Raw genomic sequence first — 12,530 nt, 5'->3', positions numbered from 1 at the left:
ACGTTGAGGAGAAGTTAAAAGTTTAAGGGAGATTTTTAGAAGTGCCGGAGCTCCGTACCCGTGTGTTCCGGCCCACTGAAATCACTATTGTTTAAATGATCCCAAAGAACAAGTCCATTTTGAATGAAATTAACAAATTTAATATCAAGTGAAACAACCGAAAGAACAAGTACAATTTTAATACATTTTAATACATCTGTACATACAATACAGTACATATATCTGAATGTGCTAGTAGACTTGTTAGTACTTTTTACAGTCTGACTGTAGGGGGGAAAAAAACATTGCCGTACCAAGTACTAAAAAAATGACATGTTTAAAAATGTACCCTTTTATGTGTTTTGGACACATAAAAGTGATATAAAACATAAAACTATCACATAAAAGTGATAGTTAGATGTTAGTGGAGGTCCCGCCTTCAGCATTTTTAATTGTAACATTAATTCATAAAACACAAGTTCTTTAACTCATTCACTCCCAGCCATATTCACTGAAGCAACCCCCTTCACTCCCGGCTGTTTTACAGGGTTTTGACAGATTTTTACCAAAATAAAGATTAGAGTCTCTTCTTTCATCAGGAAAAAAAAAGTATATTTCTATCTGTTTCCGTTTCGCAGCAATTGGCATTAGAATATAGCTAAGTTTCATAACTATTCACAAACCTATTTAGAAGTGTGAGGTCAATGAGCTTTTTTTTTCTCAACATGGCCCTGGTTGATGTCTTTTGTGTTTGTGTAATAACTACCATTTCTTCAACCGTTCTTTGCAGTTGAGAGACTGCATCAAAGCCTTCTGTATGCACTAGCATTAAAAAAACGTATAAATACGTCTTTGGTATACGTACAACATTTGAACGTATTTATACGTTTTTGGGAGCAAATGAGTTCATAAAGCTCGACTTCTTTCAGTTGTGACTTTTTTAAATGTAGGTATAGCAGTGGCTGGCAATAACGAGAACCTGGTACCCTGAAGACCAATTACTAAAAGTGGTTAACGAATGAGATAAATATATATATAAAAAATGAATACATTTGCATTAACCAATTTTAGGAAAATATCACAACAAATTCTACAGGACTCTTAAAAACCTAGATTAGGTTCTGCTGTTTTAGCAACACAACAAATTGAAAAGGCAGCTATTAATCCCACTTCCTCTCGCATGCTCAGCGACAGCTCCAACATTTCAGCGAGTTGTCCATTCAGCAATCACTTCGCTGAAGAAAAAAAAAACCTTTAAACCTTGAGGGTCCTCGTTTTGCAGAGTCAGCGCGGCGGAGGCTCCAGCCTATTGGACAAGGCGGTCAGCACTTGGTTGAATTTGGCGTAGCGGCGCACCTGGCTCTCCGCCGCTCCCCTGCTCCCCCACAGAAGGCGCATCTGGAAGTCGGTGCGGAAGACCTCCGAGATGTTGGCCTGCTCCTGGAAGTCTGAAACCGGCGCAGAACAAGAAATGTTCCAAGTATGCTGGCGATAATGAACATAAGTCAAGATGGCCGAGTGGTCTACGGCGCTACGTTCAGGTCATAGTCGACTCTGTAATTGTAATTTCCCCTACCTTGCAATTTGCTGCGGACGTTGGCGGCGTAGACGGCACCGAGATTGGCGGCATTCCTGGCGGCCGCCAGGTGGAACATGAGCACGTCCACGTCCACGCCGGCCTCCGCCGTCTCCCAAGCCTCCGCCCCCTCGACCCCCTCGACCCCCTCGGTGACGGCCGCGCTCTTCTCCAGAAGGCACAGCAGCGGCAGGATGTGAGGGAAGGTGGTCTCAGACGCAGGGCAGCTTTCTGCATCACGTACACGCAGGGCGGGTCTCAGGTCGACATTTTGGAAACATTTTCAAGGCAGAACTTCAGATTTGTGGGAACGGCGCCGCCCTCATGCTGCTGATCCCCGCTACTAAGATGGTAGTGAAAAGCAGCTGCTGTGCGGGGAATTAGCTCAAATGGTAGAGCGCTCGCTTAGCATGCGAGAGGTAGCGGGATCGATGCCCGCATTCTCCAGAATTTTGTTTCTCTTGTTTGTAATCCAACTACTTCTTTTGCAATTCAAGTACTGAGCGGGCCATAAAATGCCACGTCGTCAAAGTATCGAGTTTCCAGAAGTGTGTGTGTGTGTGTGTGTGTGTGTGTGCGTGTCGTCCGTCTTGTACGAAAGAGGATTAGGGCCAGTGAAGAGAAAGAAAAGGTTAGCAGGATTCTGACTTTAATTCAGATTTTAATCTCAGAATTCTGAGAATAAAGTGAAAATTCTTACTTTAAAGTCACCGAATTAAAGTGAGAATTCTCACTTCAAAGTAGGAATTCTGAAATTAAAGTCAGAATTCTCACTTTGAAATCAGAGTTCTGAGATTAAAGTCAGAATTAATGTCAGAATTCTGAAAATAAAGTCAGAATTCTGAGATTAAAGTCAGAATTAAAATCTGAATTCTAAGATTAAAGTCAGAATTCTGAGATTAAAGTCAGAATTCTTACTTTAAAATCAGAGTTCTGAGATTAAAGTCAGAATTAAAATCTGAATTCTAAGATTAAAGTCAGAATTCTGAGATTAAAGTCAGAATTCTCACTTTAAAATCAGAATTCTGCGAATAAAGTCAGAATTCTCACTTTAAAATCAGAGTTCTGAGATTAAAGTCAGAATTAATGTCAGAATTCTGAAAATAAAGTCAGAATTCTGAGATTAAAGTCAGAATTCTGAGATTAAAGTCAGAATTAATATCAGAATTCTGAGAATAAAGTCAGAATTCTGAGAATAAAGTCAGAATTCTGAGATTAAAGTCAGAATTAAAGTCAGAATTCTGAGAATAAAGTCAGAATTCTCACTTAAAAGTCAGAATTCAAATTTTAAAGTGAGAAACCTGCCAAGCCTTTTTTTTCCTTCTCTTCACTAACCCTAATCCTCTTCCGCAGTGTTGTACCTCTGCCCTCGTTCAGGCTCTTCATGAATGGCTTGAGAGTTTTCTCGTAGAGAACAGCGCCCTCTGTGTGCCGCTGCCGCAACGTCGTCCACGTCTGCTCCAGACGAGTTACCTGGTCGACAAACAGATTTGAAAAACAAATACATTGACTGTCAAACTTGTCATTTGTATAAAGCACGAAGAGCGCTTTAGCCAATCAGAAGCAAGGAGAGCAATCTCTTTGCATTGATACTATTGAAAAGGTGTTTTTTGCGAAACGCAACCGACCTGCGGCAGCTCCATCGCTCTCATGACGGCAGAGAATCCGAACATGTTGCCCATGTTGCTCTTGAGCTCGGCGGCGATTGCGATCATTTTGTGCAGAACGCAAGCTCGCTCCTCGGTGGTGCCGGTGCATCCCAACACATTCGCCGCCAACATGGTGGCCATCGTATGCAGCCTGCGTGACGCACGTGCAACAGCAATTTGGCCTCATTTGGTCGTTTTCGGGAAGACTGCTGGGATTTTGGGGGAAAATTCTGCCCCTAAAGATTTGCTTTGTAGGTGGACTTATGATAGACACATGTTGAGTATGGGGAACTTTGTCACTCTTGTCAGCAGGGTTATTATAGTTTGGGAATTTTCATTTTAATTCGTTTTTATTTTGTTTTGAGGTTTTAGGAAAAATAATTATCATTAGTTTTAGTTATTCAAAAATGCTTAGTCTTAGTGTAGTTTTAGTTAGATTCGGTATTTGTTTTCTTGTTTTAAATGTTACTACATGTGTGTAATATTTAGCTTGTTTTTATTTCCTTCTGAGTTCTTTTTTTAATTTAGTTAAAATTATTTTTCAGAGTGGTTCTGAAAAAAGATTTGTTATTAGTTTTAGTTATATATATATATATATATTTTTAAAGGCTTAGTTTTAGTTAGATGCAGTATTTTGTATTTTTTTCCCCCAAATGTTATTACTTGTGTGCAATATTTAGCTATTTTTTTATTTCCTTTTGAGTTTTTTTTTTTACTTAGCTAGTTTTAATTATTTTTCATGGTGGCTCTGAAAAACAACTATTAGTTTTAATTAAATGCTTAGTTTTAGTTAGATTTAGTATTGGTTTTTTTTTCTCAAATGTTATTACTTGTGTGCAATATTTTGCTAGTTTTTATTTTGTTTTGAGTTTTTTTTTTAAATTAGTTAATTTTTATTGTTTTTCAGAGTGGTTCTGAAAAAATATTATTAAGTTTAGTTATTTTTAAAAATGCTTAGTTTTAGTGTAGTTTTTGTTAGATTCAGTATTCAATTTTTTTTTCAAATGTTATTGTGCGCAATATTTAGCTAGTTTTTTATTTATTTCGTTTTTAGTTCAAAAAATTTTTTTTAAGGGTGGTTCTGAAAATAATAATTATTAGTTTTAGTAATTTAAAAAAAAATACTTCGTTTTAGTTAGATTCAGTATTTGTTTTCTTGTTTGAAATGTTATTACATGTGTGTAATATTTAGCTTGTTTTTATTTCCTTCTGAGTTCTATTTTTTTAATTTAGTTTAAATTATTTTTCAGAGTGGTTCTGAAAAAGATTTGTTATTAGTTTTAGTTATATATATATATATATTTTTTTTTTTTAAAGGCTTAGTTTTAGTTAGATGCCGTATTTTGTATTTTTTCCCCCAAATGTTATTACTTGTGTGCAATATTTAGCTATTTTTTTATTTCCTTTTGAGTTTTTTTTACTTAGCTAGTTTTAATTATTTTTCATGGTGGCTCTGAAAAACAACTATTAGTTTTAATTAAATGCTTAGTTTTAGTTAGATTTAGTATTGTTTTTTTTTCTCAAATGTTATTACTTGTGTGCAATATTTTGCTAGTTTTTATTTTGTTTTGAGTTTTTTTTTTTTTAATTAGTTAATTTTTATTGTTTTTCAGAGTGGTTCTGAAAAATTATTATTAAGTTTAGTTATTTTTAAAAATGCTTAGTTTTAGTGTAGTTTTTGTTAGATTCAGTATTCAATTTTTTTTTCAAATGTTATTGTGCGCAATATTTAGCTAGTTTTTTATTTATTTCGTTTTTAGCTCCAAAATTTTTTTTTAAGGGTGGTTCTGAAAATAATAATTATTCGTTTTAGTTATTTTAAAAAAATACTTCGTTTTAGTTAGATTCAGTATTTGTTTTTTTCAAATGTTATTACTTGTGTGCAATATTTTGCTAGTTTTTATTTTGTTTTGAGTTTTTTTTTTAAATTAGTTAATTTTTATTGTTTTTCAGAGTGGTTCTGAAAAATTATTACTAAGTTAAGTTATTTTTTAAAATGCTTAGTTTTAGTGTAGTTTTTGTTAGATTCAGTATTCAATTTTTTTTTCAAACGTTTTTGTGCGCAATATTTAGCTAGTTTTTTATTTATTTCGTTTTTAGTTAAAAAAAAAAAAATTTAAGGGTGGTTCTGAAAATAATAATTATTAGTTTTAGTTATTTTAAAAAAATACTTCGTTTTAGTTAGATTCAGTATTTGTTGTTTTCAAATGTTATTACTTGTGCGCAATATTTGATAAACACCGTGGTAAAATGAACACATTGCAAATTTGTCACCAAGGAGTGACGTCATCTGAAAGTGCTTTTCTATTGGCTGCTGCTAGATGACGTCACTTCTGCGTGACATTATTTCAAACGTCTTTAAAATCATCCCCAAAGGCTCGTGTCTTAATTACCAAAGACTAACACAAAGGACATTTTCGCTCTAAGTATAGTTTTGTAAACATAAAATGTTTTAGTTTGTTTTTGTTTTTCTAAAAAGCATTTTCATTTCTATTTCATTTTGTTAACGCAATTTAATTTTGGTTTTATGGTTAGTTTTGGTTCACTAAAATCACCTTGCTTGTCAGGTGAGGCGACGGGCGCGTCTGTGTGCCACTCACCTTTCCAGCAGGTCCAATCGGAGCTGCTGTCCGTGCGGAAGCGTGAGCAGCTCCACCCCTGAACCGACGCCCATCATCCTTTGCACCTCCGGACGAACCTCCAGGATGCGAGCGACCTATCAGAGCGCAAAACTGCCAAGTCATCATCCCGTCCATCCGTCCCATCCGTCCATGGGTGGCGCAGTACCGTGCAGTCCCACTTGGTGATGTGTTGGGCGGCCGTCTGGGGGTCCGCCCCAGCCAGAAGTTCCTTGACCCGCTGCAGGACCCCCACCTCCAGGGGCTTGTTCTCCCCGGGCATCAGCGGCGAGCGGTAGCTGGCGGGAGCGAAGGATGGCGCCATCTCCACCACCGGCGGGGGGTAAACGTCCGGCGGCCTCGAACCTTCATCGCCGTGGAGCCTCTCCACGAAACTCCGGGGGGCCGGGTAGAGCTCCGTATAGCAGCTGCCGTCCGAGTCTGGGGGCCGGATGTCCGGCTGGAGTTGAGGAAGAGCGCGATCTGACCTTCTGGAGGAGGCGGGCGACGGGGCGGCGCTGGTGGGCTGAGGAGCTGCAGGAGGAAGAACGCAAGGACGTGTGCTCAGTTGCCCGTCGAAGAAGTTGGACGACCATTGGACGACATGAACGCCATTGAATTGCCCCTCGGGGACAAATAAATGTTTTGGAATCGAACTGAACGGGGAAATCCCACTTAAGTGGAAATTCGGGTTACAGCGTAGGAACGCAACCTTTGTACAAGGTTTGGTCCCGTTGTGGGCCTTCAGTGGGTTCAAATGTATGCTCAGGTTGACGACATGCGGGAGAGACCTTCAACTTACGCCACACAAACACACACCCTCTGATAACCCCTAAGTGCCATTGGGTTCAAGGTTTTACTCTTATTTGCAGTTGATATCAGAGCTGTCAAACGACTACTTTTTTTTTTAAAAATCAGATTAATCACATTTTAGAATTTGGATTAATCACGATTAATCGCTTCATTAAAAAGGCTTTTTTTTGTCCAACATTTTTTGTTCGCCAAATTTGAAGAGCACCCGTTATTTTTATTTTTTTTTCTTCCAAGATGTTTTATCCACCGCTCACGCTCATCCTCCTCTTTTTCTAATCAGTTAATTACTTGCATAATTTGAAATGGAAAATAATATTTTGACATGAACAAATATTCTGAACATGTATTAAATGCTTTACTTTAATGCATGTAGTTATGTTTATTGCTAATAAAAAACCTGTGCTACCTTGAAGTTTAGAATTTTTACATTTCCATTTTCCATGTTTCAATTTGATACCTGAATGCTATTTGGCTCATCGAGAGTTTCCAAGTTACAATTCGATTCAAAAATGGTATTTCTCATTTTCAACAATATCTTGAAATCTGGAAATCTAACAATTCGCTTATACAAAACGATTCAAATCCAGAAAGATAATTGGCTAATGGCTAATTGGCTAGAAAAATACCTTTCGATTCAAAAACGATTGGTCCCATTTAGAAGAATACTATTTGATGAATTGCTCCGACTCAATTTGTCGTTACAGGATTCGACTCGATTCAAGAACAATGTTTTGCTCCCCTCGAACAATATTCATATTTAACAATTTTTGCAATATTTTCGAAATTGGAGTCATTTTTACGATGCAATTTCTATTCATGTTTTTGCTTCTAGAAAAAAAAAAAAAAGTGAAGCACATGCAGTTGAAACAAGCACATGGCAGGTAAACACCGTCATTCTACTACGTCTTATCGCCAACGGGCACTTATGTAATCCTCGTCATGTGGCCGGCACAGAAAGTGAAGCTGACTTCCTGCTCACAGCGTCCAGTCGATTTGCGAAGGCCGACTTGGGCACGCGCGCACGCTCGATCTCGGTAAGTCAGACTCTCTTTTGGCTGCACGGCAACTCGATGGCTTCCAGATGTTTGCTGTTTTTCTCCCACTTTCAGCTTGAAAGCTTTTTGTTGTTTTTCTTTTGTCATAGAAAAGGTACCAAAAAAGATGTTTTTGCCGGGACAAAAAGTGTTTCAAATTGTTCTGTACGTACACGTGTTGAGTAAAGGCAGTGTAAACGAACACAATCTGTTCTTCAACTTTAAAAAAAAAAAAAAAACGTAACTATATATATAATGACATATGTACAGTATTTTCAATGTGTTTTATATAACTTTGTGTACTATATTTAAAATATATTGTTAAAATTAAAATTATTAATATAATTTTAACAATATATTTAATATAGTTTTAATTAATTATTAATATAAATATAATATATATATATAATATAATTATTAATATAAATTAAAAATGTTAAAATATTTAGTTTTTTATGTCATTTTAAAATTACATTTGTATTTTATTTATGTATTGATATTTGAAGAATTCATACTATCTTTCATAGTATAGTCATCTTTATAATGTTTAGTTTGTATTATAATTTATATGAGATTTATTATTTTGTTGATGCTATTTAATTTGAATATTTAATCAATATTTCATTATTTAATTTATGTATTAATGTGTATAATTATTTCATTATGTGTTATTATTCATATTATAATTTTATGTAGTTTCTGTAAATTATTACATGTATAATAATTGACATGATATAAACACAAAACATCTTAATTATTACATGCGTATACATTATTGGTATGTTTGGGCAATATATATTTCATATCATTATTCATTGTTTAATTATAAATAAATAAATAAAGACGCTGAATATCAACAAATGTCATACATTAAGTTTCGGTCCGACACCTTTGTCACTTGATGTGAACATTTAAACTGCTGCTAATTAGCTTTTGCCACATCAATCACCCGCATGGCGGCTTCCTGACCTTTGCAGGCTTCTGCTTGGGGCCTGGAAGGAGCAAAGGGTTAGTTAGGCTTGTATCTGCCATGTCATGTGGGAGGAGCATGAAAAAGGAAAACAATTGGGACAAGCCTCGTGGGATCTCGTGCCACAGAGTTCCCGTCCAATGTTGTCATTGCGCAATCAGGAAGCGTGTTATGCAAGTAGCAGTGCGGGAAATATGGCAGCAATTTGTGTGTTTGTGTGTGAGAGCAAGGCCAGTGATGATTCACTGTCACTGTCGCTGTTCTCAACTGTTCTGAATCAAACCAAACGGAACCGTACAGAATTGTATCGAACCGTACAGGAATCAAACCGTATCGAAGCGTACCAAATCGTATCAAATGAAACTGAGCTATACCCAAACATAATCAACAAAATTTGTATTTTACTTAGGGGTGTCAGGCGAGTAACATTTTTCAATCATGATTTCATGAGTTAACTCGCGATTAATCGCAAATTTTACATCTGTTCAAATTGTACAATAAAATAGTTAACATAAAAGTTGAAACAAATGTTAAACTAACAGCAATATTGCTGCATTTTTAGACATTGATGCAGTAATGTCATAATTCATGAAATTGTAGTTAAAATTAAAAAGATGTGGTGTACTGTAAAAAAAACGAGTGTGATATTGATTTGTGTTGAGGTCATTTTTCTGCCACTAGATGGCATAATTGTATTTGTAAGACATTGGTCACAGCTCAGTGCATTTGAGTTATCTAGTCTTTAACATGAAGTAACTTGTGAAATTTTGCACATTTTTCAAATTGTAAAATACAACTTGACCCCAGTCTCCACAATATATGTGTGTGTATATATATATATATATATATATATATATATATATATATACACACGTAAATTTTGACGTGAACATGTCTGCTGCATTGCGCCTGGAATCCCCCCACGACAGGCTTTGCAAATAAGGGGCGGTCATTAATCGCGCATTTAAAAAATTAGTTGCGGTAAAGGAACTTTAAATGAACTCAAAATGAACGCACTCATTTTGACACCCCTAATTTTACTATACCCTAGCGAACCATGCCAAAATGAACTGGCAGCCATTTTCACTGAAGCGGCCCCCTTTGCTCCCGGCTGTTTTACTGGATTTCGACTGTTTTTGCAAGGCCCACAAAAAAATTTGTTCTATTGCTATACAAACATGGACGCTACCAAAAGAAAGATTAGAGTCTCTTCTTTCATCAGGAAAAAAAAAGTATATTTCTATCTGTTTCTGTTTTGCAGCAATTAGCATTAGAACATAGCTAAGTTTCATCATTATTCACAAATCTGTTTAGAACTGTGGGGAAAGAGCTTTTTGCAACATGGCCCTGGTTGATCTCTTATACTCTGCTGCCACCTGCTGGCCGTTTTTGTTGCTACCATTGCTTCAAGCGACCTCTTTAGGTCAGAGGCCGCATCACAGAATTCTGTATGCTCTAGTATAAAAATATGTATAAATACGTCTTGGAGACGCTTAAAACATTTCAAATAGAAGGTATTTCTACATTTTTGGGAGCAAATGAATGAATCACGCTGAACGGGTGATTGAAGCACACAGCGAACCGTACGGAACCGTACCTTGGCCTTGGCATGGTATTTGGTCTGTCTCCATTTTTTTCCCGTTTTCCAAGTTAGCTCCTTGACTGCCAAAAACGTTAAATAACGTTTAGTAAAATCCTATGGAGGAGTGCCAAAGACGTTAAAAGACGTTTTTTTCAAAACAGAGGTGAAACTAACCATTTTCTATTGTTGATTACTGAAAAACGGAATAAGGTAGAAACAAACTTTTTGTTCTGATGAAAGATGAGAGTCCAATCTTTCATTTGGTAGTATGTGTGTTTCCATAGTCCAAACACATAATTTTCTATGGACCTTGAAAGATCAGTCAAAAATGCTTAAATCGGCTGGCACCCACGGCATCCCTTTTCTGAAAACGTCTGGCAGTCAAAGAGTTAGCTGACTACATTTAATCCGGACATCCTCCCCACAGAGTCCCGCCTCCGACATGTCCCAGCCGACGCTGCCGACGCTGCTGACGCTGGCGGCGCTACTCTGCGCTTTTGGCGGCGGCGCATCGGGCGGCAACATCCTGGTCTACCCCCTGGACGGCAGCCACTGGATCAACATGAAGGTCCTGATCGAGGAGCTCCACGCCCGCGGCCACCGCATCACCGTGCTGCGGCCCTACGACAGCTGGTACATCAAACCCGAGTCCAGCTTCTACAAGACCATCACTCTCAACTTCTCGGGCGGCTTCGACCAGGTCAGCTTCGGCTCCTTTGTCGGCCGGATGCTCCACTTGCGGCGGGACAACGCCTCCCTGTGGAAGCGGCTGGCGTTGGAGTACGAGCTGGTCAAGCAGTTCTACCAGCTGAACCAGCACGTGGTGGACATGATGGCGAACATATTTGAGGACGGCGAGATGATGCGGAAACTACGGGAGGCCGACTACCAGGTGGTTTTAACGGACCCGGCGATAGGGGGCGGCGTCCTCCTGGCTCGCCGTCTGGGTCTCCCCCTGGTGCTGAACGTCCGCTGGACCGTCCAGGGTGAGGCGCATCTGGCCATTGCGCCCTCGCCCTTGTCTTACATCCCCATCCCGGGAGTCAAGCTGACCGATAAGATGACGTTCGGGGAGCGTCTCGGGAATTCCATCTACTATTTGTTCACGCGCTGGCAGATTTGGTACGTGTCGGACGCCACCTACAAACCCTTCGTCCACCGCTACTTTGGCCCGGACGTGCACTACATGGAGCTCTTCCAGTCGGCCGACATCTGGCTGATGAGGAACGACTTCACCTTTGAGTTCCCGCGGCCCACCATGCCCAACGTGGTCTACATGTCCGGCTTCCAGTGCAAGCCGGCGCGCCCGCTTCCTGCCGAGCTGGAGGACTTTGTGCAGAGCTCCGGGGAGCACGGCGTGGTCGTGATGACCCTCGGAACCCTCGTGGCGGACCTCCCGGAAGATATCACCGACGGCATCGCCGCCGCCTTCGCCCGGCTCCCCCAGAAGGTGATCTGGAGGCACCGGGGTAAGCGTCCGTCCACCCTGGGCAACAACACGCTTATCCTGGACTGGCTACCGCAGAACGACCTCCTGGGCCACGCCAAAACCCGAGTTTTCGTGGCGCATGGCGGCACTAACGGCATCCAGGAGGCCATCTACCACGGCGTCCCGCTGGTGGGCCTCCCGCTCATGTTTGACCAGCATGACAACTTCTTCCGGATGGAGGTGAGAGGCGTGGCCAAAGTGCTGGACATCGCCACGGTCAACCGGGAGAACTTCCTGGAGGCCCTACAGGCGGTTCTGTACCAGCCGTCGTACGGAGAGAAGATGCGGCACCTGTCGGCGTTGCATCACGACCAGCCCATCCCGCCTCTGAGCCGCGCCGTCTTCTGGATCGAGTTTGTCATGAGGCACAAGGGGGCGCCGCACCTGAGGACCGATTCCTACAAGATGTCCACCGTGCAGTACCACAGCCTGGACGTGGCGGCCTTCCTGATGGCCGTGGCCTTCACCGTCGCCGCCATCTGCGCAATGATGGTCAAGTTCCTGTGGCGACGTTTGTTTTATCGAAGCAAGTTGAAAAAAGAATGATGCCGCCGTGATGCTAAAATTCACTGTTCATATACATTTATACATACGTTTTTGTTTTGATTTGTTATTTGAGTTATTTTTACTGCTGCTTTCCTCAGGAAAAGGTCATTTATAAAATGTCAAATGTACGCATTTCAAAGTTTGGAAATAGAAAAATAATTAAACCATTTAAAAAAAAATCTTACCTGGATTGTTTTTTTTCCCGAGCTTTTTAACAATTATATTTTTAATTGAGTCACTGATTATGTGGTTGGTGCAAGGATTGGCAAGTTAA

At 39.6% G+C, this 12,530-nt stretch overlaps 1 protein-coding gene, 1 non-coding gene and 1 pseudogene across 4 annotated transcripts in view; 2 read left to right on the top strand and 1 right to left on the bottom strand.

The window, feature by feature from the left end:
• Positions 1–117: 117 nt before the first annotated feature.
• The window catches only part of sh2d3cb (SH2 domain containing 3Cb), a 19,349-nt gene continuing 6,936 nt past the window's right edge, over positions 118–12,530 (bottom strand). The window contains exons 7-12 of one of the 2 annotated variants that reach the window (XM_077560599.1): positions 5,992–6,356; positions 5,805–5,920; positions 3,184–3,355; positions 2,891–3,028; positions 1,556–1,786; positions 118–1,427 (exon numbers count right to left, since the gene is read on the bottom strand). In XM_077560599.1, coding sequence (XP_077416725.1) covers positions 1,302–1,427; positions 1,556–1,786; positions 2,891–3,028; positions 3,184–3,355; positions 5,805–5,920; positions 5,992–6,356 — 1,148 coding nt within the window. In that variant the 3' untranslated portion in view covers positions 118–1,301. The remainder of the gene's footprint in view (positions 1,428–1,555; positions 1,787–2,890; positions 3,029–3,183; positions 3,356–5,804; positions 5,921–5,991; positions 6,357–12,530) is intronic. The other variant, XM_077560598.1, reaches the window with a different exon arrangement.
• trnaa-agc (transfer RNA alanine (anticodon AGC)) lies at positions 1,930–2,002 on the top strand. The gene has a single exon. It is a non-coding gene; the product is annotated as a tRNA-Ala (tRNA).
• LOC144048532 (UDP-glucuronosyltransferase 2A2 pseudogene) lies at positions 7,604–12,428 on the top strand (annotated as a pseudogene). Its single transcript, XR_013293365.1, has 2 exons — positions 7,604–7,669; positions 10,649–12,428. The product of XR_013293365.1 is annotated as a UDP-glucuronosyltransferase 2A2 pseudogene (transcript).

The sequence above is a fragment of the Vanacampus margaritifer genome, chromosome 3 (assembly GCF_051991255.1).
Source record: "Vanacampus margaritifer isolate UIUO_Vmar chromosome 3, RoL_Vmar_1.0, whole genome shotgun sequence".
Classification (NCBI taxonomy): domain Eukaryota; kingdom Metazoa; phylum Chordata; class Actinopteri; order Syngnathiformes; family Syngnathidae; genus Vanacampus; species Vanacampus margaritifer.
This window is presented reverse-complemented; position numbering and strand designations above follow the sequence as displayed.